This window comes from Chenopodium quinoa, unplaced genomic scaffold, assembly GCF_001683475.1.
Source record: "Chenopodium quinoa cultivar QQ74 unplaced genomic scaffold, ASM168347v1, whole genome shotgun sequence".
NCBI lineage: Eukaryota > Viridiplantae > Streptophyta > Magnoliopsida > Caryophyllales > Amaranthaceae > Chenopodium > Chenopodium quinoa.
This window is the reverse complement of record NW_018745080.1, coordinates 3,071,375-3,096,534: the sequence shown is the minus strand read 5'-3', so window position 1 is coordinate 3,096,534 and position 25,160 is coordinate 3,071,375. Positions and strand designations below refer to the sequence as shown.

Below are 25,160 nucleotides of genomic sequence, written 5' to 3'. Positions count from 1 at the left end.
AATTGAATCAGTTGAAAGCTAATTGCATTCAAACAAAGCTGATTGAATCAGTTGAAAGCCAATGCATTCAAACAAAGCTAATTGAATCAATTTAAGCTAATTGAATCAATTGAAAGAGAATTGCATTCAAACAAAGCTAATTGAATCAATTAAAGGTCAATAGCATTCAAACAAAGCTAATTGAATCAATTCAAAGCTAATTGCATTCAAACAAAGTTAATTGCATTCAAACAAAGCTAATTGAATCAATTCAAAGCTAATTGCATTCAAACAAAGTTAATTGAATCAATTAAAGCTAATTGCATTCAAACAAAGCTAATTGAAAGCCAATTGCATTCAAACAAAGCTTTTATATTGAATCAATTCAAGCCAATTGCATTCAAACAATGCTAATTGAATCAATTGAAAGTTAATTGCATTAAAACAATGCTAATTCAATCAATTCAAAGCTAATTGCATTCAAAAAAAGCTAATTGAATCAATTAAAGGCCAATAGCATTCAAACAAAGCTAATTGCATTCAAACAAAGTTAATTGAATCAATTCAAAGCTAATTGATTCAAACAAAGCTAATGGAATTCAATTTAAAGCTAATTGTATCAATTGAAAGCCAATTGCATTCAAACAAAGCTAATTGTATCAATTGAAAGCTAATTGGATCAAACAAAGCTAATTGAATCAATTCAAAGCTAATTGCATTCAAACAAAGTTAATTGAATCAATTCAAAGCTAATTAATTCAAACAAAGCTATGGAATTCAATTCGAAGCTAATTGCATTCAAACAAAGCTAATTAGATCAATTGAAAGCCAATTGCATTCAAACAAAGCTAATTGGATCAAACAAAGCTAATTGAATCAATTGAAAGCTAATTGCATTCAAACAAAACTAATTTAATCAATTGAAAATCAATTGCATTCAAACAAAGCTAATTGAATCAATTGAAAATCAATTGCATTCAAACAAAGCTAATTGAATCAAATGAAAGCCAATTGCATTCAAACAAAGCTAATTGGATCAATTGAAAGCCAATTGCATTCAAACAAAGCTAATTGGATCAATTGAAAGCCAATTGCATTCAAACAAAGCTAATTGAATCAATTGAAAGCTAATTGCATTCAAACAAAGCTAATTGATCAAACAAAGCTAATTGAATCAATTGAAAGCTAATTGCATTGCTTTGTTGAAAGCAATTAGCTTTTAACTGATTTCTAACGAAAATAGAGAATTTTGAAATTTCAACTCACAACCTCTGTCCTCTAGGATGTACCTAATTAATTTTATCTATACCATCAATCTAATGATGAATTAGTATCTGAAGTTCTGAACCAACCAAAATTTACATGGATTGTTAGATATTTTGATGATGATCATATCCTTGCCAATAAGGGTGCATATATAGGTTTAGCTTCTCCTAATGAATCAAAATCTTTGGCAACTGGAAAGCAACGTGATTGACTTACAACTATTTAAACCAAATGAAAATGAGCTCAAAATGTTAGAGTATTATTTGTATATTGTTTTAATGAATTAAAGGTGCATATTAACAAGGTTACCTATTTTGGACAACAACAAATGAATTGAAGATGGTTATTTCTTCATAGATAATATAAGAGCTGGTGACAAACAATCTATATGCCTCGGTCCCTGGCTTCATAGGAGACTCTGTATGCGACAATTTTGTTTCTATAACTCAAGGTCTTCAAACTTACTCCCATTTACACGAAATTTTTACCAAATTTCCGGTGTTAAAGCATCTTACATTACTACATAGAATCTGTAAGGATAATATACCTAAAGCAAACTTATACAGGTTGTGTTATTGATATGGGTGAGCTTGTGTATGAACCACCAAGTGATGGACCGACATTGTGGGAAATCTGACCGAACAGCTAGAGAGTTTTACATACCTGATCCCAACCCTAAGTATGTCAACAAACTCTTTCTCAATCACCCTGACAGGTTAGCTCTCATTATCAAAGTTTCTGAGTTGTGAAGCTTTTATTTGCATATTGTTTAGCAATGTTTTAGGCTAACTATCGATTAGTAACTTTTTTTGGTGTCAACTTTTGAAACAGATTTAGACAGTATGTTTATGGGAAAGATATACCAAATTATATCCTAATGAAGATCTAGTCTATACGATTGGTGAAAGTGATTACGAAAAAGATTGGTTCTTTGCTCAAGTTACCAGGTAAACTAAGGCATCATACTTTGGTTAAAAGTCATTAAGACATCGATCAAAATGTTGTATGCTTGCATCTTCCTGAAGTAATGTCTTTTGTCAGCGGTCATTTTTGACAATGGCTGAAAGGGAAATAACTAATCAAGACTTTAATTACTTCAAAAATGAAAGTAATAATCAGTTTCTATCAGTAGACACGTTCGATCAGTCACGATCTGCTTTTAATTACTCTGTAGTAAAATTAGCTCAAACGGAAGCACTAGAGAAGTAGCAAAAAATTAGCTTTGGTAAGTGAAATCATCCATTAAAATTAATTTACAATCAGCAAAAATTATCAGTTTTAGGCAATTATAATTAGTTAAGTTTATTCAAAATCAGAGGAATGGAACATGCAAGTATTCATATTTCAACAAACCAAATGAAAAAACAATAGGTTATATCAATTTGAGCCATATTCAAAACATATGTGCTCGCATAAAGCAGTGAACATGTACAACAAATGAATAATCACTAACAAAAAATGTTTTTCAAAATCTTGCAGGAAGAATGGGAATACATACCAAGGAACAACATGGAAAATCAAGTTCAACCTTGAAGAAGTTGATCAACATGGAGTCTATTAGCACTTGCAACTGCGAACATGGCAGAATTACAGGTAATTTATTCACAAAAACATGTATCAAATTTATTTTTCTATCTATCAAATACAATGATTTTCAACTGAAGAAAAACTATTTTGTACATATGTATGTGGTAAACCATGTTAAGGTTCGAGTAAACGATCCAAAAGCAGATCCTCCGGTATTTACAACAGGACTAATAGGGAAAGATAACGCGATTGCAAGACATGGGATTCATGGGATTTACAGGCTTTATACTGCAGATATACAAGGAACTAAGCTTGTACAAAGTGACAATATAATCTATTTGACTCAGGCCCTTTTGTAGGAATCATGTATGACTACATTCGCCTCGAAGGGCCTCCCGACTCAGATCAAAGTTAAAGTTCCAAGGATTAATTTCTCTCATGTATATAAAGAAGATGATTATGTATATGCTGTCAATGCCACGGCAATCTTCGTTAAATGTTATTATGTTATGATTGTCTAATGTATAAATAGGAAGCAAATTATTGCTTATGTAGTATGAATTTTCTGAAGTATAAAACAATTTCAAACAATACAAGGAAATTCTGTAAAAATACTTTTTATTTAAGCATTCTTAAATATATGTTTGAAAATATTATTAGGATCCTGTTTTAATAAGAAGTAGAAAGTTTGACAAAATGATAAGGAAGCTCCTCAACGTACTAATTCTTTTGAAGCATTCTTAATTATATGTTACCTAGAGTTCATACAAAGCATTTTGGAGCCAGTATTTTATAATGACACCAAATACAAGTGGTTTGATAAAGTTGGTACTTAATTGCATGGTGGTAAATTCGCAAAGGTTTGGTCTCATGACTTTAAGGTAATGAGATCAAACTCTCCAAGGACTGTTTAGAGTGAGGATTCTCTTATCCTTTTCCCTCACTTCCAAAGTCCCAAAAACATCCATGTCAATCATATTTAAAATGTACATATGAGAAATAAGCAGTATTTTAGAAAGACACTAAATTTCTCAAGAATTGACTTATATAATAGAAATTTGGCTAAATTTCTTCTTGTTTATGAAATTCCTTCGGAATAAGAAGTCATGTCCAAGGTAAGAAAGTAAAAAAGACAACTCCCCAATTCAATTAAGGCCATGTGAGTGCAATTTATTTCAGGCTCTCTAACGAATTCAAGAATAGTTTCCACAAACACGAAATGATGCAATGTTTATAACAATGTGATTCATATCGATTCATATCAATGTGTTACATGTCGTCCCATGCCCGCCCCTTGAAATATCATAGTACATGTGTTGTGTAGTGATGTAGTCATTATATACTGTATTCATATTTGATACACGAATATGATGACCCAACGGACAACAAACTACAAGGAAGAGTAAATCAATAGTTCATTTCATGCTTCACACAATACCTAATAGTAAAAACAAAGAATCTTTTTCCTCGCCATTGATCTCAAACCACCTCCAAAAATAGGTCCAGTTAGTTTAAGTCGAAACCAAAATTATGTATCCACATCAAACGCCAATTTTTCACCAAGCTAAACTTGGTCTAGTGGGCAAGTTTGTATCTCACAACTAAGAGGTTGTGGGATTAAATCTCACTAGAGGCACTTTGGAGGTGGGGGGATTCCCTTTCCCCTCATTCCCAAAGTGTCTAACCTGTTATCGCGGGTCGGAATAACCTGTTAGAGGATCTGGCTCAATAAAGCCCTTCTCCTTACCAACCTACAAATTAAAACAAAATCAAAATTCATTAAATTATCCAAATTCTTGGATTGCACGTCCTTTTATAAGAACATCCATCCACCAAGCGAGTAACGACCAAGTCAAGAGTAGGAAAAAGAACCCCCCCAAAAAAGGAGGTCCAAAGATCGAGAATATTTATGCTTTAATCCTTTTATTTTCAGGGAAATTGATGCTTTAATTCTAGTTTATATCCATAATTATAATTTATTATATGCAACTTGCTGTTTAATTAGAGGCAGACCATACATATAGTTGTACATATAAACTCATACAGTTATACTATATTGCTATATATATTCGATATTTACCAAGTTAGATTACACTTATCTATCATATTTCATATAGTTCAAATTTGATTGAGCATAGAAATTTGTTTGGTTGATCTGGGGACGAAGAATGTCGTCGTTGTCGTTGTCGTCGTCGTTGAAAAGCGAAATCGTGGATGTGTGGGTGTTGTGGCAATGGTGGAGGAGTGGAACCAGGCCCAGATGCACCTACTGATCAAGCTGTTCAACTTCAGATTCTTGATCGTTATGTAAGTGTCGGTGTTTTTGTTTTTTTTCGAAAGTTTCTATTTTTATTAAGTGGTTTGGAATGTTTTTTTTTTTTTTTTTTTTTTTGAAAGAGGAATGTTCTTTATGTTGGTTATGTTTGGTTATTTGTTTGAGCCTAGGGAATATATTTAATGTACTTTCATTTATTTATTGGATTGTTGGGTTTTAAAGCGCATACTCTCAAGTGCATCTATCAATTTACCTTATCAACTTATCATTGTTACTTTTATTAGTTTTGGATGGTCACCTTAGGATAGTAGTAAGACTAGTAACCTATGGTTCTTATTCAAATTGCAACCTTAACATCCTGTTTAACAGTATTGTCTTTCAGTTATCATCTACTCCCTCCGTTTTAATTGTCACGATAATAGTGTAAATTGAACTAGTAATATAGCAACTAAGTTCGAATTGATCGAGATAATACTCAATTTGTTAACTTGATCAAGTATCAGGAGTTGTATGAGTCAAAATCTGAGCAATATGTTATCCAGTTAGAAAACTATCCCTGCAAAAATAAAGAAAAGGAAGTTTTGGAGACTTAATTTTTCTTTAAAGTAAGCTTACTTGATAGTCAATGACATGGAGTATTATATCTTCAACTTTTGTTCTCTAGGAGTTTATATTTCTGCATGGATTTAAGCTGGAGTATGTGCTTGCAGGTAGTGTTAGACAATGGCATTGCTCGAGTGACAATATCGAAACCAGGAGGAATTGTCACTGGAATAGCTTATAATGGCATTGATAATTTGCTTGAATCTCGAAATCCTGAGGACAATAGAGGGTAAGCATTGCATATAATCAGCTTTGTACAATCATTTTGCTTAATGAATTCAATATTTAAATCAGTCTCTATGTAGAATCTAGAAAAAATTTCAAGATAATGAAAGAAAAGCTGATCTTAGCATGTGAAAATTTTCATTATTTGTACTTGTTTTATGATATATTTACTGTGTTATGTATGCAGGTATTGGGATCTTGTTTGGAATGATGCTACTACACCAGGGACATTTGACACGTTTGTTCCTCTCGCCTTCATCTTTCTTAGTTTGCCAAAATTTAATGGATAAACTTGTAAATTTTAGGCTTTGTTTTACAAATTTGACTAAGGCTATTTGCTAATTATATGCAGGATTAAAGCAACAACTTTTCAGGTGATTATGTCAAATGATGATCAGGTGGAAGTTTCCTTTAGTAGACAGTGGGATCCTTCACTCAAGGGCAAGTTAGTCCCATTGAACATCGATAAAAGGTAGTTGCTTTAATCTTCTACGTAGTATTTCAAAATACTTCTTTTTATAGAACACACTTCCCCCTTCATATGTTAGTACCCCTCTGTCTGGAATTAATTGTCATGTTAATAATGTAATTTAAACCAATACTGTAAAATCCAATTTTAGATGGAGATAGGGATATGGTAAAACTGATGTTTCTCAATTGATTTTGATTATGTTGTACTTTTAGATTTATAATGTTGCGTGGCTCATCCGGGTTCTATACCTATGCAATCTATGAGCATATGAATGATTGGCCTGGCTTCAGCATGGGTGAAACTAGGATCACATTCAAGCTCAATAAACAGTGGTACGAGGAAACTGATTTTTTTTGGACAGGTTTCATGGCAAACCAATTGATTAGAAGAGGTTTTAAGTAACAAAGCACAATATGTTTTGTGTATTAGGTTTCACTACATGGCTATTGCAGATGACAGGCAAAGGTTCATGCCTTTGCCTGATGATAGGATGCCCGGAAGATGCCAAAAACTTGCCTATCCTGAAGTTGTTCTATTGACAAACCCTGTAGAACCAAGCCTTAAAGGAGAGGTATCATTTCCTCTTGTCTCATGTAGATAAATGATGATTATGCATTAATTTTAAGTATTTTGAGATTTGTTTAATGATGTTTAGTGAGTTAATGAATTGTTATATTATATAGGTTGATGACAAATACCAGTATTCATGTGACAACAAAGACATCCTAGTCCATGGTTGGATTTGCACTGACCAGCCTACAGGATTTTGGCAAATCACACCTAGCTACGAGTATCGGTCTGTTGGGCCCGTCAAACAAAATCTGACATCCCACGTGGGGCCTACGTCCTTATCAGTAAGTGAACATTGTGCTAGTTGTACCAAGGACTTAAAAACATAGAATATAAGTGTGGATTTTTCTTTCTGGTGTTGTTTCTGGATGAACTTAGCTGATGAAAAACTATGTTGATTGCAGGTGTTTTATAGTGGTCATTATGCAGGGGATGCTCTGGTGCCGAAATTTGATGATAATGAGCCGTGGAAAAGGGTATTTGGGCCTGTTTTCATCTACTGCAATTCTTGTCCAAAGGATGCTGATTTTCATTTGCTTTGGGAAGATGCTAAAAAGCAGGTTAACCTCTAAAACACTACTAAAGCACTTATAACATGCTTTTGTTTGGTAATTTTTTGTAATCCTCATTGATCTGAAAATTGATTTCTGACAATATGTTTGTGTTTCAATTTCATCCATGTACAGTTGGTTGTAGAAACTCAGAACTGGCCCTATAGTTTCCCGGCTTCAGAAGATTTCCCAAAACCTAATCAAAGGGGTAAAGTCAGTGGCAGATTACTAGTCCGAGACAGGTTGTTTATAAAGACATTAAGCTTTTAGAAATTGATTATTTCATTTATATTTTGATTTTTAACACTTGTGCTTTTAAATTGGCAATGATTCTATGCTTTATATCATTTTGTTTAGGTATGTTAGTGATGGTCATATTCCAGCAAGTGGAGCTTATGTGGGACTAGCCCCACCTGGACCGCCTGGATCGTGGCAAAGTGAAATCAAGGTAATATTTAGTACCATTTACAAGCATATAACTGATAACTCTTTGATCTGACCATGTATGACTCACCATTTTACCACCGGTACCTCAATTTCTGCTCCAATTTTGTGCTAAAAACTGCTGTCATTCGTTCAAATTTCCAGGGTTATCAGTTCTGGACAACAACAGATGAGAATGGTTCTTTCTCTATCGAGAGCATAAGAGAAGGAGATTATAATCTCTACTCTTATGTTCCTGGTGTCATAGGAGACTATAGATGTGATGCTGTCATTACTATAACCGCAGGTTTGAACAATCTTTCTTTACATGTAGTATCATGAACGGAATGTTGCTTATGCTATATCAGCTAAGAACAACTCTTTACTATTTTTTTTAACTTGTGAGTATTGAATTAATGTCAGGATGTGATGCCCAAATGGGTGACTTGGTGTATGAGCCTCCTCGAGATGGACCAACCTTGTGGGAAATAGGATTTCCTGATCGTACTGCAGCAGAATTCTTTGCTCCTGATCCTAATCCTAACTATGTCAATCAACTCTACGTTAATCATCCTGATAGGTTAGCGAATTTCTTATAAACTTAAAACACAATCTCTTAGACAAAATCTGTTGAAGAAACACAATCAACATGATGTAGTTGCTCATGTTTGACAACTGTTTGCATAATCTTTGGCAGGTTTAGGCAATATGGATTGTGGGAGAGATACACAGAATTGTACCCGAACGATGATCTAGTTTTTACTATTGGTGTAAGTGATTACCGAAAGGATTGGTTCTTTGCTCAAGTTCCTAGGTACGTAGTCTCAGTTTTCCTACAGAACTTGTACCACTTTTACTTGCTTGATACATATATGATCGTAAAGCTGTGAAAAGAATATGTTGTATACATTTTTCGCTGCCAAGTAACAACATCGTCACAAAGTGTAAGATCCACTAAGAGAGCCTAGCTTATTTTGTCACACAGGAAGACAGAAAACGGGTTTGTAGGAACAACTTGGCAAGTCAAATTCAAATTGGATGAGGTAGAATCAGAAGGGGATCTACAAATTGAGGCTGGCAATTGCTTCTGCAACCCTTGCTGAAGTTCAGGTAACATCTCATTTTCAAGTCCTTTTATGTTCCCTTCATTTAATAAATGTTCCGTTTTCACTTTTTGTATATATAGCCATAATGGTGTAGCCTTTGATATCTGTATATGTGTTTGTTTATTGAGCTACAAATAATAATTTTACCTATTATATTTATAGGTACGGATGAACGATCGAAATGCAAATCGACCCATATTTACAACCGGACTTATAGGGAGGGATAACTCAATTGCAAGACATGGATGTCATGGCTTATATTGGCTTTATAACGTGGACATACAGGGTTCAAAGCTTGTAAAAGGCGATAATATTATGTTTCTGACTCAACCAAGGAACCAAAGCCCATTCCAAGGAATATTGTATGATTATTTACGTCTTGAAGGACCTCCTACCACGGAAGCAATTTAATGCCAAGTAAGAAGTAAGGATTGACTCACTTGGTAAGATGGACTAGTCTAACCGGGGTTTGAACTTTATCAAGTGAGGGTGCCTTGCCTGCACATACAGAACAAATAATCCTGCATCTCTTTACCTTTATTTAAAAATAAAAATAAAGCAATCTAATAACCGCTTGTATTTGCTATTATATTTTAGATATTATTTTATGTTTTTCTGAAGTATAAACTGATGTATCATAATCTTGTAATTAAATAAATGAATAAATTCTTTGAAAAAAAAAATGAATAAATAAAGTGGCTGGTTTGTTTATGTTTAGGTCCATTTCCTTTTGTTGTTATTTCAGCATTAATGTTTTTTGATACATTCTAGATCATATTTATTTATTTATTTATTAAAAAGAAGATTAGTTTTTTAGAATTAAATTTTATAAAATTAATTTCAGCATATATATATATATATATATATATATATATATATATATAATTTGAAAAAGGTTTACTTCAAATAAAAACCTCAAATAATGGGTTTTAAAAGTCTAAATTAAAGAATTTATCATGCTAATTTTTTTTTTTCATTAGCTTAATATTTAGCAATTCTAAAATATCAAAGAGGTTGATTAATCTGGGCCTCAAACAGTCAACTCTCAAGCTTTTCAAATACTGTCATAAGCCCAAGAAATTACTTAAGGCCCAACATCTAAACCAGGGAAGGTGTTCCAATATTCACCTGTAGGCCCAACCTTCAAAATTCACCCTTCCTCAGATTAGATATATATTGCACCTTAAATAAATTGAAAATTAACGCCACATAATTTTAAGACACTCAAAAAAGAATAATATGTCACTTATTTTTTGGTAGAAAGAACATAATTTTACATCGATTAATACTTTGACCTTCGTTGTATGCTTGTGTATATATTCATTAATGGATGAAATGCAACGCAAAAAAGTTAAATACACTTAGTTGAATTCAATAATGCGTTGACATTTCAATCCCATTGAATCTTTAACCTTTGACAAAATTCTACCAAGTTAGTTGAAACTAGTAACTGTTTCATTGACAAATTATCATGATTTATGGTATATTGGCATGACATAATGTAGCACAAAAGTTCTTATTGGCTTGCCATAATAAAACTAATGGTAGTTAATGGTCACCAAATTAAACTAATGCTCCATTATTATTTAATCAAAGACTAATTCAACTAATTACATTTTACAGTAGTGACACTTTACCAATTGAACTAGATATGTAGACGAAACTTTACCAAACCACATACATTTTCCTGTTTATTAGTGCTCTGCCTTTTGCTTCACCCTTCACTTATTAATTAGTTCATGAAGAAGCTTTAGAAAATAATTTTAGACAACAAACGGTTGTTTGAGATTAATTTGTGATAGGTAAATATAAGCTAGTTAGTTTAGTCGATAAAGTATTGAGTGTGAAACTCAAGATTTAAGTTTTGCATACAAAACTACATAGCACATGTTATAGCTAACATGTTTTTTTCACGGTTAATTATTTGAATTGTGATACAGTAAGAAAGTTTCTTCCTCTGACTTTTTATCTTCTTACTTCCTCCGTTCTAATAATATTGCAACATGTGGACTTTTGCACTATTCACCACTCTTGTTTGACCACATAATATGATTCATACGTTAAATAAATATAGTCATGTGGGATCTTGTTAAATTCATCTTGTAAAATACTTTCAAAATATCAACTTGTTATACTTTTTACTCTTATATAATTATAGATATTTAACATATAAATTGTGCTTTGGGATGCGTAATTTTATCCTTATTGTAATATTATTGGAACATAGGAAGTATTAAGTTATTTTGTTTTGGTTTTATTTGTTTTGATGAAAAATATTTTCTAGGTAAAGCGATTTAAGAGAAAAATGAAGAAGAGAGGGGATGCATTGAAACTAGTATTTGATTTAAGTAACCACAACTATATAATACGAAGTAAGTTGTAAGGTGATCAAGACACTCAATGAGTGCAACAAAGTTGATATTATATGTGCTATACAAGGCACTAAATTTATTCTATGGACCTTTCTTCTCTTATGATTTTTGCTACTTCAATTCATGTTTTTTATTTAATATCATTAAATAAATAGATGATAAATGATTTTCTTACTATATACACTAAAATTTGGGATCAATCATATCGCTTTTGAACATAATCCTGATTAAAATTTTGAGTTAGATTATGATTCTTTTTGTTAATTTGGTATAAATCAAAATGTCACATGTTAATCGTCAAAATAAGGAGTAAATGATAGATCGAAAATGGACGAAAACAATAAAAATGTAATTTTTATGAGAATAATTAAACAAGTGGCCAAAATTCAAAGGGCTTAGTATTCTGGTAATTGACTAATTGTGCTCGGATCGTGATAACTCTACACTCTCTCAAATTTCATTGAAGAAACATGGTAAACCAATTCACGGGTCAGAAAATTCCATAACACCTTTTCATTTTGTCCTAAACAATCTTAACTCCTAAAGTCCAAACCAACTTTGAAACAAAAAAATATTTCAACTTTGTCTTTGAGCAAGTTTATCTACCACAAAATATTAAGGGCCCCAAAACTATAGACAAACAAAAATGTCACATGCTTAGATTCACACTTGAACACTATTTCGTGCTATGCTTCAAGTAATCATAAATTCATAACATACTTTAAATTGTAAATAAAATGATAAGTTTGAGATTTTAAGGTAGTGATGAAGTTACTTTATAATTAGGCAATGTTTTTTTGAAGAATAGAATAAGGGAATGTTAATATGCATACTTATAATTGATTAGCTATCGGAATTGGCATGGTGCTTCATGAACACTATAATGCATCTAAAATACTACGGAAAAGAGAACTGTACGGTGGTCTTACATAACCGTTTTTTTTTTCTTTTGCATACAAAACGCCTTTTTGATCCGTTTTTTTTTTAATTTTATACATTGCTTAGTTGAAGAACGAACCTAAGTCATTCTATAAGGCCTATTTCGATCGTTCTCTATTTCCTTTTTTGCTAGGCATTTTATCTCATTAATTACTGATTTGTATGAGAAATTTATCAAGATCGAATTACATAAGGATATATCATATATGGAAAATCACTTGTTGATTAAAATCTTACAAGTGACAGACTGAAAAAGGTATGAATTTTAGCAATCATATGCAAAAACGATCTGTAAAAACACGAATTCTTGTCATGAAAATTATATCAAATCTCGCCCACATCATCACGCTCTATAACTCCTTGTTAGTTATTATACTCGGCCAAAAAGTAAATGTATAAAAAACTAACAACGGTGCACAGTTAGATCCTTCTTATAATGTGACTTTCATTGGCCAAGAAAGTCATGGACCAACTAAACCTACACACCTAAAGTTAGTTCGTATAACGTGTACATGAGTACATCTCTCTCTCTCTCTCTTGCTTAGCTTTCCATTTCACAACAGCAGCATGTTGAGTTTAGGAAAGAAACTAAGCTAAGATGGTGACTCTTATTTCTCCAATATTCAATAATATTATTATTTTACCAACAGAATCTAAACAAGAAAAGTAGGCTCAATTTGAAAGAGTAAACTACAAGAAAGATGAAATAAAATACAAGTAAAAAACACTAGTTTTAGTATGTATAGTAAGAATGCTTTAATTCAATGTGAAGGCTTCTCCCAAACTAGATAAATTTTTTTATTGATTATTTGGTTTGCCAAACATTCTTTTATCTATACCCATTACATACCCACCTTATACTATAAAATCCCATTTTCTTCCTACCCCTCCATTTTTCTCCTCCATGCATACTACTACAACCCTCAGGTATGTAATTTAATTTACGAGTTTTAGAGAGAGAAAGTGAGGAATATTAATTATATATGTACTTCGTGTATATTATTTTGTAAAATATTGGTATTGTATTATTATATGGTGTGTATATATATGTGTGTAATTTACATGTATAGTATATGAATTTGGAAGCAGAAAGAGAAAAAGGAGGGTCCAATTTCAAGTTGAAGGCTATTGGAATATGTTGTATGATTTGCCTACGCCATTACAAGGAGTACATCTTCATCTTCTTCATGTAAGTTTTATTTCTCATTATCTAAGTTTCCTCTCTAATTAATTAATTAACTTAGTCGAATTAAGGATGTTAATATGTTATATGTATCTCGTTGTTACGTTGGGTCTATCAATTGCATAAGTAGGTGACATGGGCTTTGTCTTAACCACAAGTGCATTTGTAACTATTGATGATAACCTCGATCACACCAATTTTGGATGTTACTCGGTACTTTTTTGTAACACGGTATAAAAATTATCGTACTTAATTGTCTATACTAGTAAGGATGTATAAAGTCAGTGGCCTTGTCATCCTCAACTACTGGTTATCTTTTTCAGAAAAAAAAAAGAGATTAAAATAAAAAATGTACCAATGTTTTGTTTTTGATCAAAATTATCTTTTAGACATACGTATAATAGCTAACTATATAATAATAAAAAATAAAAAATAAAAAAAAGCAATTGTTTTAAAATAAAAGCGCCACAATAATTGTCCATAAAGTTCTATTATGTGGACTTGGACAATTAGAATGCCAGTTTTTGGCTTTCTAGCTGTTGAACATCAATTTAGTACAATTAGATTTTGTGTGCACTAGTGAACTAGTCCGTGGTATGATTATGTACAACTAGGTCTATTACGGGTATTAGTTGTCAAGTTTCCATCAGTAATGTTACTTAACAACTGCAATATGGTAAATTCTTGGGATAATTGTTGTATGTCGGTACCCGCTATTCCGCTAACATAATATGATTACATTAATTCTCGTTTATATTATTGTCCATTTGTCTTTATATATCTTTTTTATACACTGAAGGTACATAATGAAAAACTTTTAAAGAGAAAAATATGATAAGTAGATTATCAATGTTTTCTATAAAATATCTCAAATTACGGCTGTATTTTTATGATTTTGTTTTAGCATGTGTTTTTTTTTATATAATTATTAATTATACCTCGGGATTATTTTAATTTAGTAAATTATAAGAATTTTGCCTTCCAATGGCTTCCCCTAATGTTTCTCAAAAAGAAAATTGCTAACAAAGTAAACATGATGATAATTAAACAATTTATTTTTATTTTTTTTTTTTTTTTTTTTTTGCATATAAGAACAAATGTACATCCCATACCCTTTTATCCATTTTGTTTTAATGTTTGTCACCTTTACTTTGTATGTTTCTTTCCCTTTATTCCGTGTTCCCAATTGAGTAGTAACATTTGTAACTTGTAAGTTTCACAACAATCCCAAAGTATATATAGTTCTTCAAGTTTATTATTGTTTTCCTACCTCAAAAAATAATTAAGCAATTCAGATTCGTAAGTTCTCAAGAAGTCAAGAAATTTGGTTTGATCATTAATGTGTGTGTTGATTAGAATCTTTTACATTAATCTCACTATTTAAGGTCAAAGATATGAGCTTTAAATGTAATATCGATTTGATTTTATTACTTGATTGGTAGAAAAGGAATTAGAATAAATTATATATGAGCTAATAACTTAGCTTGTTCACTTCATCTTACCTTTGCTAAATTGAAATTATTTTCATTCGACTGAAATTATTGTTGCTGAATTGAAATTATTTTACTAAACTGAAATTAATTTTACTGACGATGAAATGAAATTATTTTTTCTGAACTGAAATCATTTTACTAATTCTCTATTATATTTCTTTTTTAAACATACTAAAATTTACTGAACTGAATTTTTTTTTTTTATTGAAATGAACTTATTTTACTGAATTGAAATTATTTTTTATTGAATATTTTTTTTAGGTGAAGACGTGAAGTGAACATGACCTAAATTGAATGTAATTTAAACAAGAATTTCATGTAGAAAGAATAACAAATATTCACCCGTTTATTATTGTGTCAATAGCCAAAAGATAATAGTTGTCCATGTTGCTTGTGAGTTGCTCGAGCTCAGCTTGGTCAACATTTTATCTGGCAAAATTTCTCCTATTTTAAACACTCATGATGCATACAAAGCGAGTCATAACATCGGTTTTTTTCTTTTTTTCTTTTTTTTTTTTTTTACACAACAGGTTTATAAATTTTTACCACAGTACATACAATGCTTTCTAAATCATGATTATGATCAAAGCAATATGAATCAAGTGACAAATTAATCATCAAAATTAGTTAAAGAATGATTACGTGCTGATTTGGTTTTGCCTTGCTAATCCATCAAATTATTAAAGTTACCAAAGAATAATCAAATATCAAATTTTATTAAAGTTACCAAAGAATAATCAAATCAAATATTATTAAAGTTACCAAAATTACAAAATTGCTACTTTCAATTCATTGGTGCATCTACCCTCATATCCTATGTTGGTAGCTTACTAGTCTATGATAGGTTAGTGAACACTTCAATGGGCAAATATACTCTTTATTTTGGTGTTTTGTGTCATGAATTTTGTTCCTATATATAACTTCTGTACTCCAATTCAGTCAATTTAAACTGATGTACTTTTATACTCCATATTACTAGGTATCTCAAAACGAATACTTCAGCAAACAAAGCATATGTAGGGCTTGCAGCTCCAGGAGAAGTTGGATCCTGGCAAAGAGAGAGCAAGGTAACTTAAGTTCTTTTACATAAAGATTCCAACTTCATGATATGTTCACAGTAACAAAACTCACTAATTTCTTAGCTGCATTAATTTGAGTTTTTTACCAATTATTTAAGATGATCTCTTTCTAGGGATATCAATTCTGGACAACAACAGATGACAAAGGTCATTTCACCATAGAAAATATACGGCCTGGAAGCTACAATCTCTATGGTTGGGTTCCCGGCTTCATAGGAGATTACAAATACAACGACTCAGTTGATATAACAGCAGGTCTTATACTCTTATCTGTATCATAGGAGTGTGTATAAAGACGAGCAAAAAGTTCATGGTTTTAAAGCTTATGCAAGTAATATTTTCTTGGAAAACAGGACATGCTATTGATCTGGGTGATCTTGTGTATGATCATCCAAGAGACGGACCTATATTGTGGGAGATTGGCATACCAGATCGTTCTGCTGCAGAATTCTTTATTCCTGATCCTGATCCGAGACTTGTCAATAAACTCTATCTGACGCGTGACAGGTTAGTTTTACATGGACTATAGGAACGATTTCACTTTATAATCTTGATATTTTCCTGTAAATACTTGTTCTTGTTCGCTGTTCAATACTTAAAAACAGAATGCACATCCATTGTTACAAAGATTAAGTGTAATATAAGATGATCTTATCTTGTTCTTAACACAGGTATCGACAGTATGGTTTATGGCAAAGGTATACAGATTTGTATCCTGACGAAGATTTAATTTATACTGTTAATGTTAGCAACTATCAGAAAGATTGGTTCTTTGCTCAAGTTACTAGGTAAAGTTTCCTACTCGCTTTCTCCTCTCATCTGTTATTTACTAAGTACTCTTCTTTGGTTAGTTGTCTAAAGTACACTTCTAATGATCATATGCACAACATGTTGGGACTAGACTAGATGAGTTCTTTGTTTGAAGGCGGACTAGCTGGGTTGATACCTGATCGCCTAACCACATAGCTTTGATCCAACTCTTTCAGGAACGTAAGCAACATGTATCAAGGAACGACATGGCAGATCAAATTCCAACTCGATAAACTCATCTCCTCTGGAACCTATTACTTGAGACTATCACTCGCATCAGCAACTGATTCAGAGTTACAGGTATCTAGCAAATGCTATTCTTTGTAATACCCCATCCTCTGATACAATTCTGCAATCCTAATGCACTGACTAATTCATATGTGCATCCTACGTTACAGGTTAGGATTAATGATCAACATGAAAATCCTCTGTTATTCACATCAGGACTAATAGGGCACGACAACACGATTGCTAGGCACGGCATCCATGGACTATATTGGCTTTACAGTGTGACCATACCAGGCAGCAAATTAGTGCAGGGAAATAATACCATTTTCCTGACACAAGTTTGGGGTCTTAGCCCTTGGAGAGGCATTTTGTATGACTACATTCGTTTCGAAGCTCCAGTTGCTGATGCCTACTAATTCTTTAGTTAGTTTCAAATTCATTGCTTATGCATGTAAATATACAATTTAAACACATTTTTTTTTGGGAAATAGGTGATTGGATTAGCTCTGTTGCGCTCAAAGGGATATATAGAAGAGAGATTTACATTAGTCTCTTATTTTTTGGCTCTTGTCAGCTAATTTTTCAGATGTTTGTAGGAAAAGAAGGGAGGAAAATTTATATTGCTATGATAAATAAATAAATTACTTTTAGATCATAAAGTGGCTTTATATTTCTTGAAGCAATTTATTGTTGAACTTGGCTTATTTTTGTAAGATTATTAGACAAGAATCATGCAATAAAATTTTTATTAGAGTGTGGAGCCTTGAATATGTTGTCCCACATAGGAGAAGAGAAGAAAAAACAGTCATATTATAACATTGGAGTGATGGATCATAGACCCCTCTACACCTTTGGTAGCTATAAAGTACTTTTGTTTACGTTTAGGTTAATGTTCTTTATTTATTATATCTATGATCCACACGCAAGAAACTATATATGGCTTGTTAGCCATGACTTGTGATTTGTCCCTAAGGACAAAGAACTCGACAAAATATACACCTATTGAAAATCATATTTATAACTTAAACCGTGTTCCTAACCCCTTTTGTAAATCATATTTGTGACTTAAATCGAATTCCTAAAATGTACTCCCTCTGTCCCTTTATTTTTGCCCCATTTGACTGTGCGCGGTCTCTAAGACACGTGTTAAAACGTTTATATCTCCATTTTTATACGCGTAAAAATTATAAAAAGTTGATATTAATTAAATTTACAATGAGACGAACCAAACAAGATCACACATGACTATACTTCATTTAGTAAAACGACGGAAATATATAGTCAAAGTTTTCTAAGTTTGACCCATATTGTGGCAATGGAGCAAAAAAATAGGGACGGAGGGAGTATTACGTATTATATTATCTCAATCTAAAATCTGCCTTTTTACAAGGTAAAGCCATTTAATTGTTGGATCATAAAAAATAAAAAATAAAAAATAAACATATAATTAATTGTTGGATCATAAAAAATAATCACCTTAACATTGGAGAGATACCAATAGATGTCATTTAGCAATTTTAATTTATTTTTTTTCTTTTTGAAAGAAGGCAATTTTATTTATGATTAGGTTAATTTTGTTTATTTATTACTTCTACAATAATTTTATTAGTCATGGACTCATGAGAGTATGGGACATATGATTTGTCTTTAAGGACAAAGAAATGGACAAAATATACACCCCTTGGCTTAGCCCTTGAAAATTATATTTACGACTTAAACTAGGTTCGTAATCCTCTTTATAAATCAAATTTATAACTTAAACTGAGGTCCTGTTTGGTAGTAACGTTTGAGGTAGCGGTTAGTGTTTTGACCTAAAAAAAATAAGAGTGTTTGTCAAGGTAACGGTGTGAGTAGCGATTAGCGTTTAGGTAGCTTTTCTCAAACGTTAAAAATAGAAGTGTTTAAGAGTAGCGGGTAGCGTTTGTTAATTTTTGAAAACTTTTTTTAAACAATTTATATTATTATTAATATATTTTAGTAATGCAACCGTTACTTTTGCCAAACACCCATACTATCAACCGCTACTTTCACAGCTAATCTCTACCCACTACTAATTGACAGCTAGTCGCTACCTCAACAGCTACCCGCTACCGCTAGTTTTTCCAAATAGAGCCTGACTCTTAAAATGTATTATCGTTGCAACATAAAACATTCTCATCCTATATCCATGTTTTACAGAGTACAAGATAAAGTCATTTAATTGTTGGATCATAAAAAATAATTACAATTTCCTTTAATTATGTCTATGACAATAACACCTCAATGTAATGATAATTATTATTACACTCATTAGGCTTGCCTAAATTGCCAATATGAAAACCTTAATTTGATTTTTTTTTTTATAACACACAAATTGATACACTTTGGATTTATTCCCTGATTCAAAAACATTTGAATAAAACGACAGCGCACCATCAATATATTCCGCCAATCTCGTTGTCACTCTCTCCAATTCTCTTCTCTTTCTCTCTCCTCTCACTCTCTCTCTTCTCTGTTCTTCATTTTGCAGGGCATCTTCCTTACTCTAAAGGTATATTCTTTTTACTAATTTCGGATTTTTTTTTTTATTATTTTTATGATATCATTTCAATTTGTTTTTTAAATCTTGTTTAACATTTTTCATGTTTCTGTTGATTTAAATTTTGAATTTGTTGTGTTTATAATTTTGTAAAAATGAATTTGTTTAATCGATTTTCGTGCATGAGCTTGAAATAATGTATAAATTTGTAGAAATTTTGTTGGTCTGATCTATTGTTATGTTTTGCTTGAATTAATATAATTATAAAAACATAGCTTATTAAAATCTAACCAAAAATATTAGTACAGTATAAAAAAGAGTTGTTCTTTGTTTGTTTTAAGGGTTTTAGGTTAAACAGTATGTTGGAATTTGTTGTAGTTTTCTGAGTGATTTATGGAGGTGTAAATCAGAATACTCCGTAGTAGTTTGCATGTAAACTCCCAAAAAGATAACTAGAGAATCTTGTCTATGGTGGGGTTTGGGGAGGTCTAAATGTGTAAGGTACACCGCCGCCTTTAGTTCTATATAATCGTAAGCCGTAACCGGTAGCTTTTGGCTTAAATGTTAGTTCTATATAATCGCAAGTCATAACTGGTAGCTTTCTGCTTGATTGTTAGTTCTATATAATCGTAAGTTGTAACCGGTAGCTTTTGGATTGATTGTTAGCTGTATATAATCGTAAGTCATAACCGGTAGCTTTCGGCTTGTTGGTTGGTAGGTTGGATTTTTGTGTTAAACGCTGTCCTTTTCGTAATATGAGGTGCCCTTGGAATTATGAAATATAACTTTGACTGGTAATTTTTACAATTATACATTTTATCTAAAATTTTAAAATTATATTGCGTGGTTAATTTTTGTGAAATAAAATTGAGAGAATAATGGATGAAGTTTCTTCTTTTACGACGTCATATGTTTTGAATCTAAGGGATTGATTGTTTAATCTTTTGGCTCTAGTCCTATGTGTATTAATTGAGTTGGTTCAATAGCTCCTTTTGATGCAGTAGAACATGTGAAGTGATGTATGGTATGTGGTGTACTGCTTGACTTTTGATAACAGAGTGAGGGGAGAATTAGATGCACTTCCCAGTACAGAGTACTATTGGAATGTGTTGTGCTCCAATCAACGTTATCTCGGACCCTTAGATGTGAAATTAGTCTACAAATTTAACATTTTGTGGAAATTCTGTTTGCTTCTAATCCAAAATGAGGTGTCAAGTATCTCGAGTCACTTGATCCATATAGGTCTTGCGTAACTAGTTTTAATTTCCCATGGGCAAACAAGCAGGAGCTAACAACAGGTGAACCTGTAAAAATTTGCAGAAAGTCGTTGTTCATGCTAGCTTTATTCTTGTCTTATCTCCCTTTTTTGTTTTAATAACCGGTGTTCCTGGAATCCTAGCCCATTTGGATCTTGGTAATGAGATAAGTGGCCCAAGTCTGGAAACTAAACAAAAGACCCAAAGAGGCCACCTTCCCTAACCATGGATATTAAGTTGAGGAGAAATGGACTTTAAGCTCATGAGTGGCTAGGTGGGGAGGTGCGATTTGTAGCCACTCTACCAACAACCTTATGTAAGTGTTAGGCACTTGTCAGGGTTACTATTCAGGGATACGGATGTTGATGTTGCAGTTATATTAGAGGCTCTTGATTTTGCTAGTGTGTAGTTTGGTTTCTCTTTGATTGGATCAAAGTTAATGTTGTTTTGACTGTTGAAAGTTGTAGTATCATTATTTTGTTGCATTTCATTATAGATCATTAAAAGGCGAGTAATTTTCATTAGGATGATGGTGGTTTTGGGTTATAATGTTTAATGTGAAATATTAACAAGGAAGAGAAAATGTTAATCATTATAGATTTATAGATGATGCAAATGTCGAAGAAGCATTTGTGTTACTTGAATTTGAAAGTCTACATATTGTTGCCCTTGCATAAGAATTAAACTATCTACAATATGCTCTTTACTTTGAGCTCCATTGGGAATTCTCTTGTATGTTCAAATATAAGTTAGTTGCAGGTTGATTTTTTCACCATATGAGATCAAAAAGTACGTATTTCTCCTAAGTTTTCTGAATTTTAAGTCTCTATCAGATTAAGTAAACTGTTGAAAATATATTAACATTGTGTTTCCATCACATTTTGCTTGTCTAACATTACTTCGTGATAGATATACTATTTTATTTCAACTAAGGTGTTAATTTTGAAATTTCAACAAACTAGAAATTAGATCCAGTCTATGAGCCATTTATGATTTCTTAAAGTTGGATATTTTGTATATCTGAAGTTTCTTTCAAAAGACAAGTGGTTAATTTTTTCCGAAAAGGCATTTTACTCATTACATTTGAAGCAATCTAAACAGATCATTCAAGTTTTTGGGATTAGTTTAAAAGAAGTGTAGGGTACGGTAAGGGATTAGTTTTTGGGATTGATGTTTTCTTAACCTTTTGATTTACACTATTTTTGTGTAGTATAAAGAAGGATGGCTGACGGAGAGGATATTCAACCCCTTGTCTGTGATAATGGAACCGGAATGGTTAAGGTGACATTTTATTTTGTATTTTTTCCCTTTATATAGCTTACTTATAATGTTTTTTGAGAAATTTGAAGAGTTTTGAATTAATGTGATGTACTTTCCTTGGCAGGCTGGGTTTGCTGGAGACGATGCACCAAGGGCAGTCTTCCCAAGTATTGTTGGTCGTCCCAGGCACACTGGTGTCATGGTTGGTATGGGCCAAAAGGATGCATATGTTGGAGATGAAGCTCAGTCTAAAAGAGGTATTTTGACATTGAAATACCCAATTGAGCATGGTATTGTTAGCAACTGGGATGACATGGAGAAGATCTGGCACCACACGTTCTACAATGAACTTCGTGTTGCTCCTGAAGAGCATCCCGTCTTGCTGACTGAGGCCCCACTGAACCCCAAGGCTAACAGGGAGAAGATGACTCAGATTATGTTTGAGACATTCAATGTTCCTGCTATGTATGTTGCCATTCAAGCCGTTCTTTCACTCTATGCTAGTGGTCGTACTACAGGTTGGTAGTGATTTAATCACAAATCATTGATCTTTGTATCGTACCATTTATTTGGTGATTCCGCATTTCTACTACGTTAAAATTTTCATTGCACAGAACCTTCATGAAGGTTTCATGTCCCATTTTCAATACGTTCTGTGTCAAAACTCTTGCCAGCCTGATTATGTTCCTATTTTTTCTGCTTGTTCCTCTATGCTGACAAACTTCATTGCATGGAAATTACATAAATCTGATAAAAGGGCATATCACTGCATTTCAGAACCTTCTCAATCTCATTTAGAATCACCTGGTGAACAAAGTGATGAACCTGATTTTTATAACCTTTCTTACTTCTAGCCTTCTAGCTTCTCACCTCACTTAGACCATATTGTCTTAAAAAGCCCCACCTATGTATTCTAATGATCTCTTTTAAAATTATACTTCGGATGTTGTAGGTCTTGTAGCCATCTGCTGTTCTGCTGTCATTGTTCTCTTTCTTTCAGATGTTTAAATGTTTCTACTTTCTGACTATATAAATTTTTGCTTTTGCTCTGTTTTTTCCTTCTCATTTTTGTTTTCTTCTTGTTTCCTGAATTTTTTTGTCGTCTTAACAGGTATTGTACTCGATTCTGGTGATGGTGTGAGCCACACTGTGCCAATCTACGAGGGTTATGCTCTTCCTCATGCTATCCTCCGTCTGGATCTTGCTGGTCGTGATCTTACTGATTATCTCATGAAAATTCTCACCGAGAGAGGTTACATGTTCACAACATCTGCTGAACGGGAAATTGTCCGTGATATTAAAGAGAAACTAGCCTACGTTGCTCTTGATTATGAACAGGAATCAGAGACAGCCAAGAGCAGCTCTGTGATAGAGAAGAACTACGAGCTACCTGATGGTCAGGTGATCACGATTGGAGCTGAGAGATTCCGTTGTCCAGAGGTCCTCTTCCAGCCTTCACTAGTCGGTATGGAGTCTTCTGGTATCCATGAAACAACCTACAACTCCATCATGAAATGTGATGTCGACATCAGGAAGGACCTTTACGGTAACATCGTGCTCAGTGGTGGTTCAACTATGTTCCCTGGTATCGCTGATCGTATGAGCAAAGAGATTACTGCTCTTGCCCCTAATAGCATGAAAATCAAGGTTGTTGCTCCACCTGAGAGAAAGTACAGTGTGTGGATAGGAGGATCTATCCTTGCATCGCTTAGCACATTCCAACAGGTACTGCCCCTTCTCCCTTTTCTGCTTGTACAACATTCCAATGCCTTCATGATTCTATCGAGGGAAATTAGTAGAGTTATTCAGGGTAGTACATTAATATATATTCTCTATATTTTGCAGATGTGGATCTCCAAGGGTGAGTATGATGAGTCTGGCCCATCAATCGTTCATCGTAAGTGCTTCTAAGTTGTGTTTCTGAAATTGTTGGCCTAAATCCCCCCCCTCCCCCTTCTCTCTCCTCTAGGAACATACCAGTTTGGTGGAACTTTTAAAGTCTTGTATAATTTTAGTTTGGTTGAGATGAAGTTAAGCTTAGTTACTACGGATATTGTAGGATATTAAGGAACAGAATTGTTACTGTTGTTGGGTGCTTGTAACTGCAATTTAATGATATTTCGTTTGTAACTTCGTTTGGTGGTTTGTTAACTATGATAGGAGTTTGGTCCTTCATACATCAAGCTCGAATTAAGGGTTTTGTTAGCCTCCTTATTGAATTTGTCTTGAATGGGAGTTTTCCATTGTACATTGTATTGATTACCTACAAAGGCGATTTTCAGACAAAAGAAAACACATTTTCTGATTTGAGATTTTGTTTTACATTTTAATGTTTTTATTTCAACTGTTAAGTGTAGTTCTTTATATTATGTGTTATAGTATACATTAGTGTTGTTTTTTAAATACTCCGTAATTTATTGTAGGGTTTATTTTTTCAGTCTTTTTTTAACTACTCATCATGCCCCAGTTGATTTAACATTTGAATTTTGGACTTTTGAATAGTATTTTTGTACCCATTATATAGTGTGTTTTCTAATTTCACTGATGTTGTATAATTGAATAAGTTGCTGTCTTCAAAAAAAAAGAATGAAGTTTCTATTACTTGCTATTTTTAATAGGTCCCTTTTGGTTTGGTCAAGTCTTAATTTTGGGTTTGAAGTGTATTTTTGAATCACACTATTCATGAGCTTTCAAGTTTTGGTAGTGCTTTGGTATTAGGGTTTTGGGTTGTGTCAATTTGAACAAAACTGTCCCTTGTATTTCTAGAGACTTGCCTGAATGATCTCCTACAATTGTCTTGAGTTATACTCTTTCTATCCCTTCGAGTTTGTCCCATGACTCACATCCACATCTTTCATCTTATAAGAGTTGTGTTGACTGTTGAGTTTTTTTACTGTGGGGTAGACGGATAGTAAATAGAGATTGTGGGAATTATGTTAACTAATTTAAATGACGCAATCTTTTAAAGATGGACTTAAAATGAAATTGGGCAATCTTTTAAAGATGGACTTAAAATGAAAATTGG

At 32.6% G+C, this 25,160-nt stretch overlaps 2 protein-coding genes and 2 pseudogenes across 3 annotated transcripts; all 4 read left to right on the top strand.

Annotated features, from left to right (window-relative positions):
- Positions 1 to 1,856: 1,856 nt before the first annotated feature.
- On the top strand, positions 1,857 to 3,298 carry LOC110709602 (annotated as a pseudogene).
- Positions 3,299 to 4,431: 1,133 nt separating this feature from the next.
- LOC110709823 lies at positions 4,432 to 9,695 on the top strand (annotated as a pseudogene).
- A 3,493-nt stretch (positions 9,696 to 13,188) lies between these two features.
- On the top strand, positions 13,189 to 17,850 carry LOC110709824 (probable rhamnogalacturonate lyase B). The gene is made up of 8 exons (XM_021888079.1): positions 13,189 to 13,235; positions 13,398 to 13,497; positions 15,964 to 16,051; positions 16,177 to 16,318; positions 16,417 to 16,570; positions 16,735 to 16,851; positions 17,050 to 17,173; positions 17,272 to 17,850. Exons 2-8 carry the CDS (start codon positions 13,451 to 13,453, stop codon positions 17,515 to 17,517), a joined length of 918 nt encoding a protein of 305 aa, XP_021743771.1. The 5' UTR covers positions 13,189 to 13,235; positions 13,398 to 13,450; the 3' UTR covers positions 17,518 to 17,850.
- Positions 17,851 to 19,484: 1,634 nt separating this feature from the next.
- On the top strand, positions 19,485 to 24,442 carry LOC110709821 (actin-7-like). 2 transcript variants are annotated; one of them, XM_021888077.1, is made up of 5 exons: positions 19,485 to 19,631; positions 22,086 to 22,156; positions 22,260 to 22,653; positions 23,247 to 23,860; positions 23,981 to 24,442. In XM_021888077.1, the coding sequence occupies exons 2-5, from the start codon at positions 22,097 to 22,099 to the stop codon at positions 24,044 to 24,046; spliced, it is 1,134 nt and encodes a 377-aa protein (XP_021743769.1). In that variant the 5' UTR covers positions 19,485 to 19,631; positions 22,086 to 22,096; the 3' UTR covers positions 24,047 to 24,442. The 2 variants fall into 2 exon arrangements, with proteins under 2 accessions (XP_021743769.1, XP_021743770.1); XM_021888078.1 differs by lacking the exon at positions 19,485 to 19,631 and adding an exon at positions 21,010 to 21,191.
- Positions 24,443 to 25,160: the final 718 nt, after the last annotated feature.

Coding starts and splice junctions, on each gene's coding strand:
- LOC110709824 (XM_021888079.1), top strand. CDS start 13,451: ATGATTTGCCTACGCCATTACAAGGAGTACATCTTCATCTTCTTCAT. Junction 16,571..16,734: donor CTCTATCTGACGCGTGACAG/GTTAGTTTTACA, acceptor TTCTTAACACAG/GTATCGACAGTATGGTTTAT. Junction 17,174..17,271: donor CAACTGATTCAGAGTTACAG/GTATCTAGCAAA, acceptor CCTACGTTACAG/GTTAGGATTAATGATCAACA.
- LOC110709821 (XM_021888077.1), top strand. CDS start 22,097: ATGGCTGACGGAGAGGATATTCAACCCCTTGTCTGTGATAATGGAACC. Junction 22,654..23,246: donor TGCTAGTGGTCGTACTACAG/GTTGGTAGTGAT, acceptor TCGTCTTAACAG/GTATTGTACTCGATTCTGGT. Junction 23,861..23,980: donor CGCTTAGCACATTCCAACAG/GTACTGCCCCTT, acceptor TATATTTTGCAG/ATGTGGATCTCCAAGGGTGA.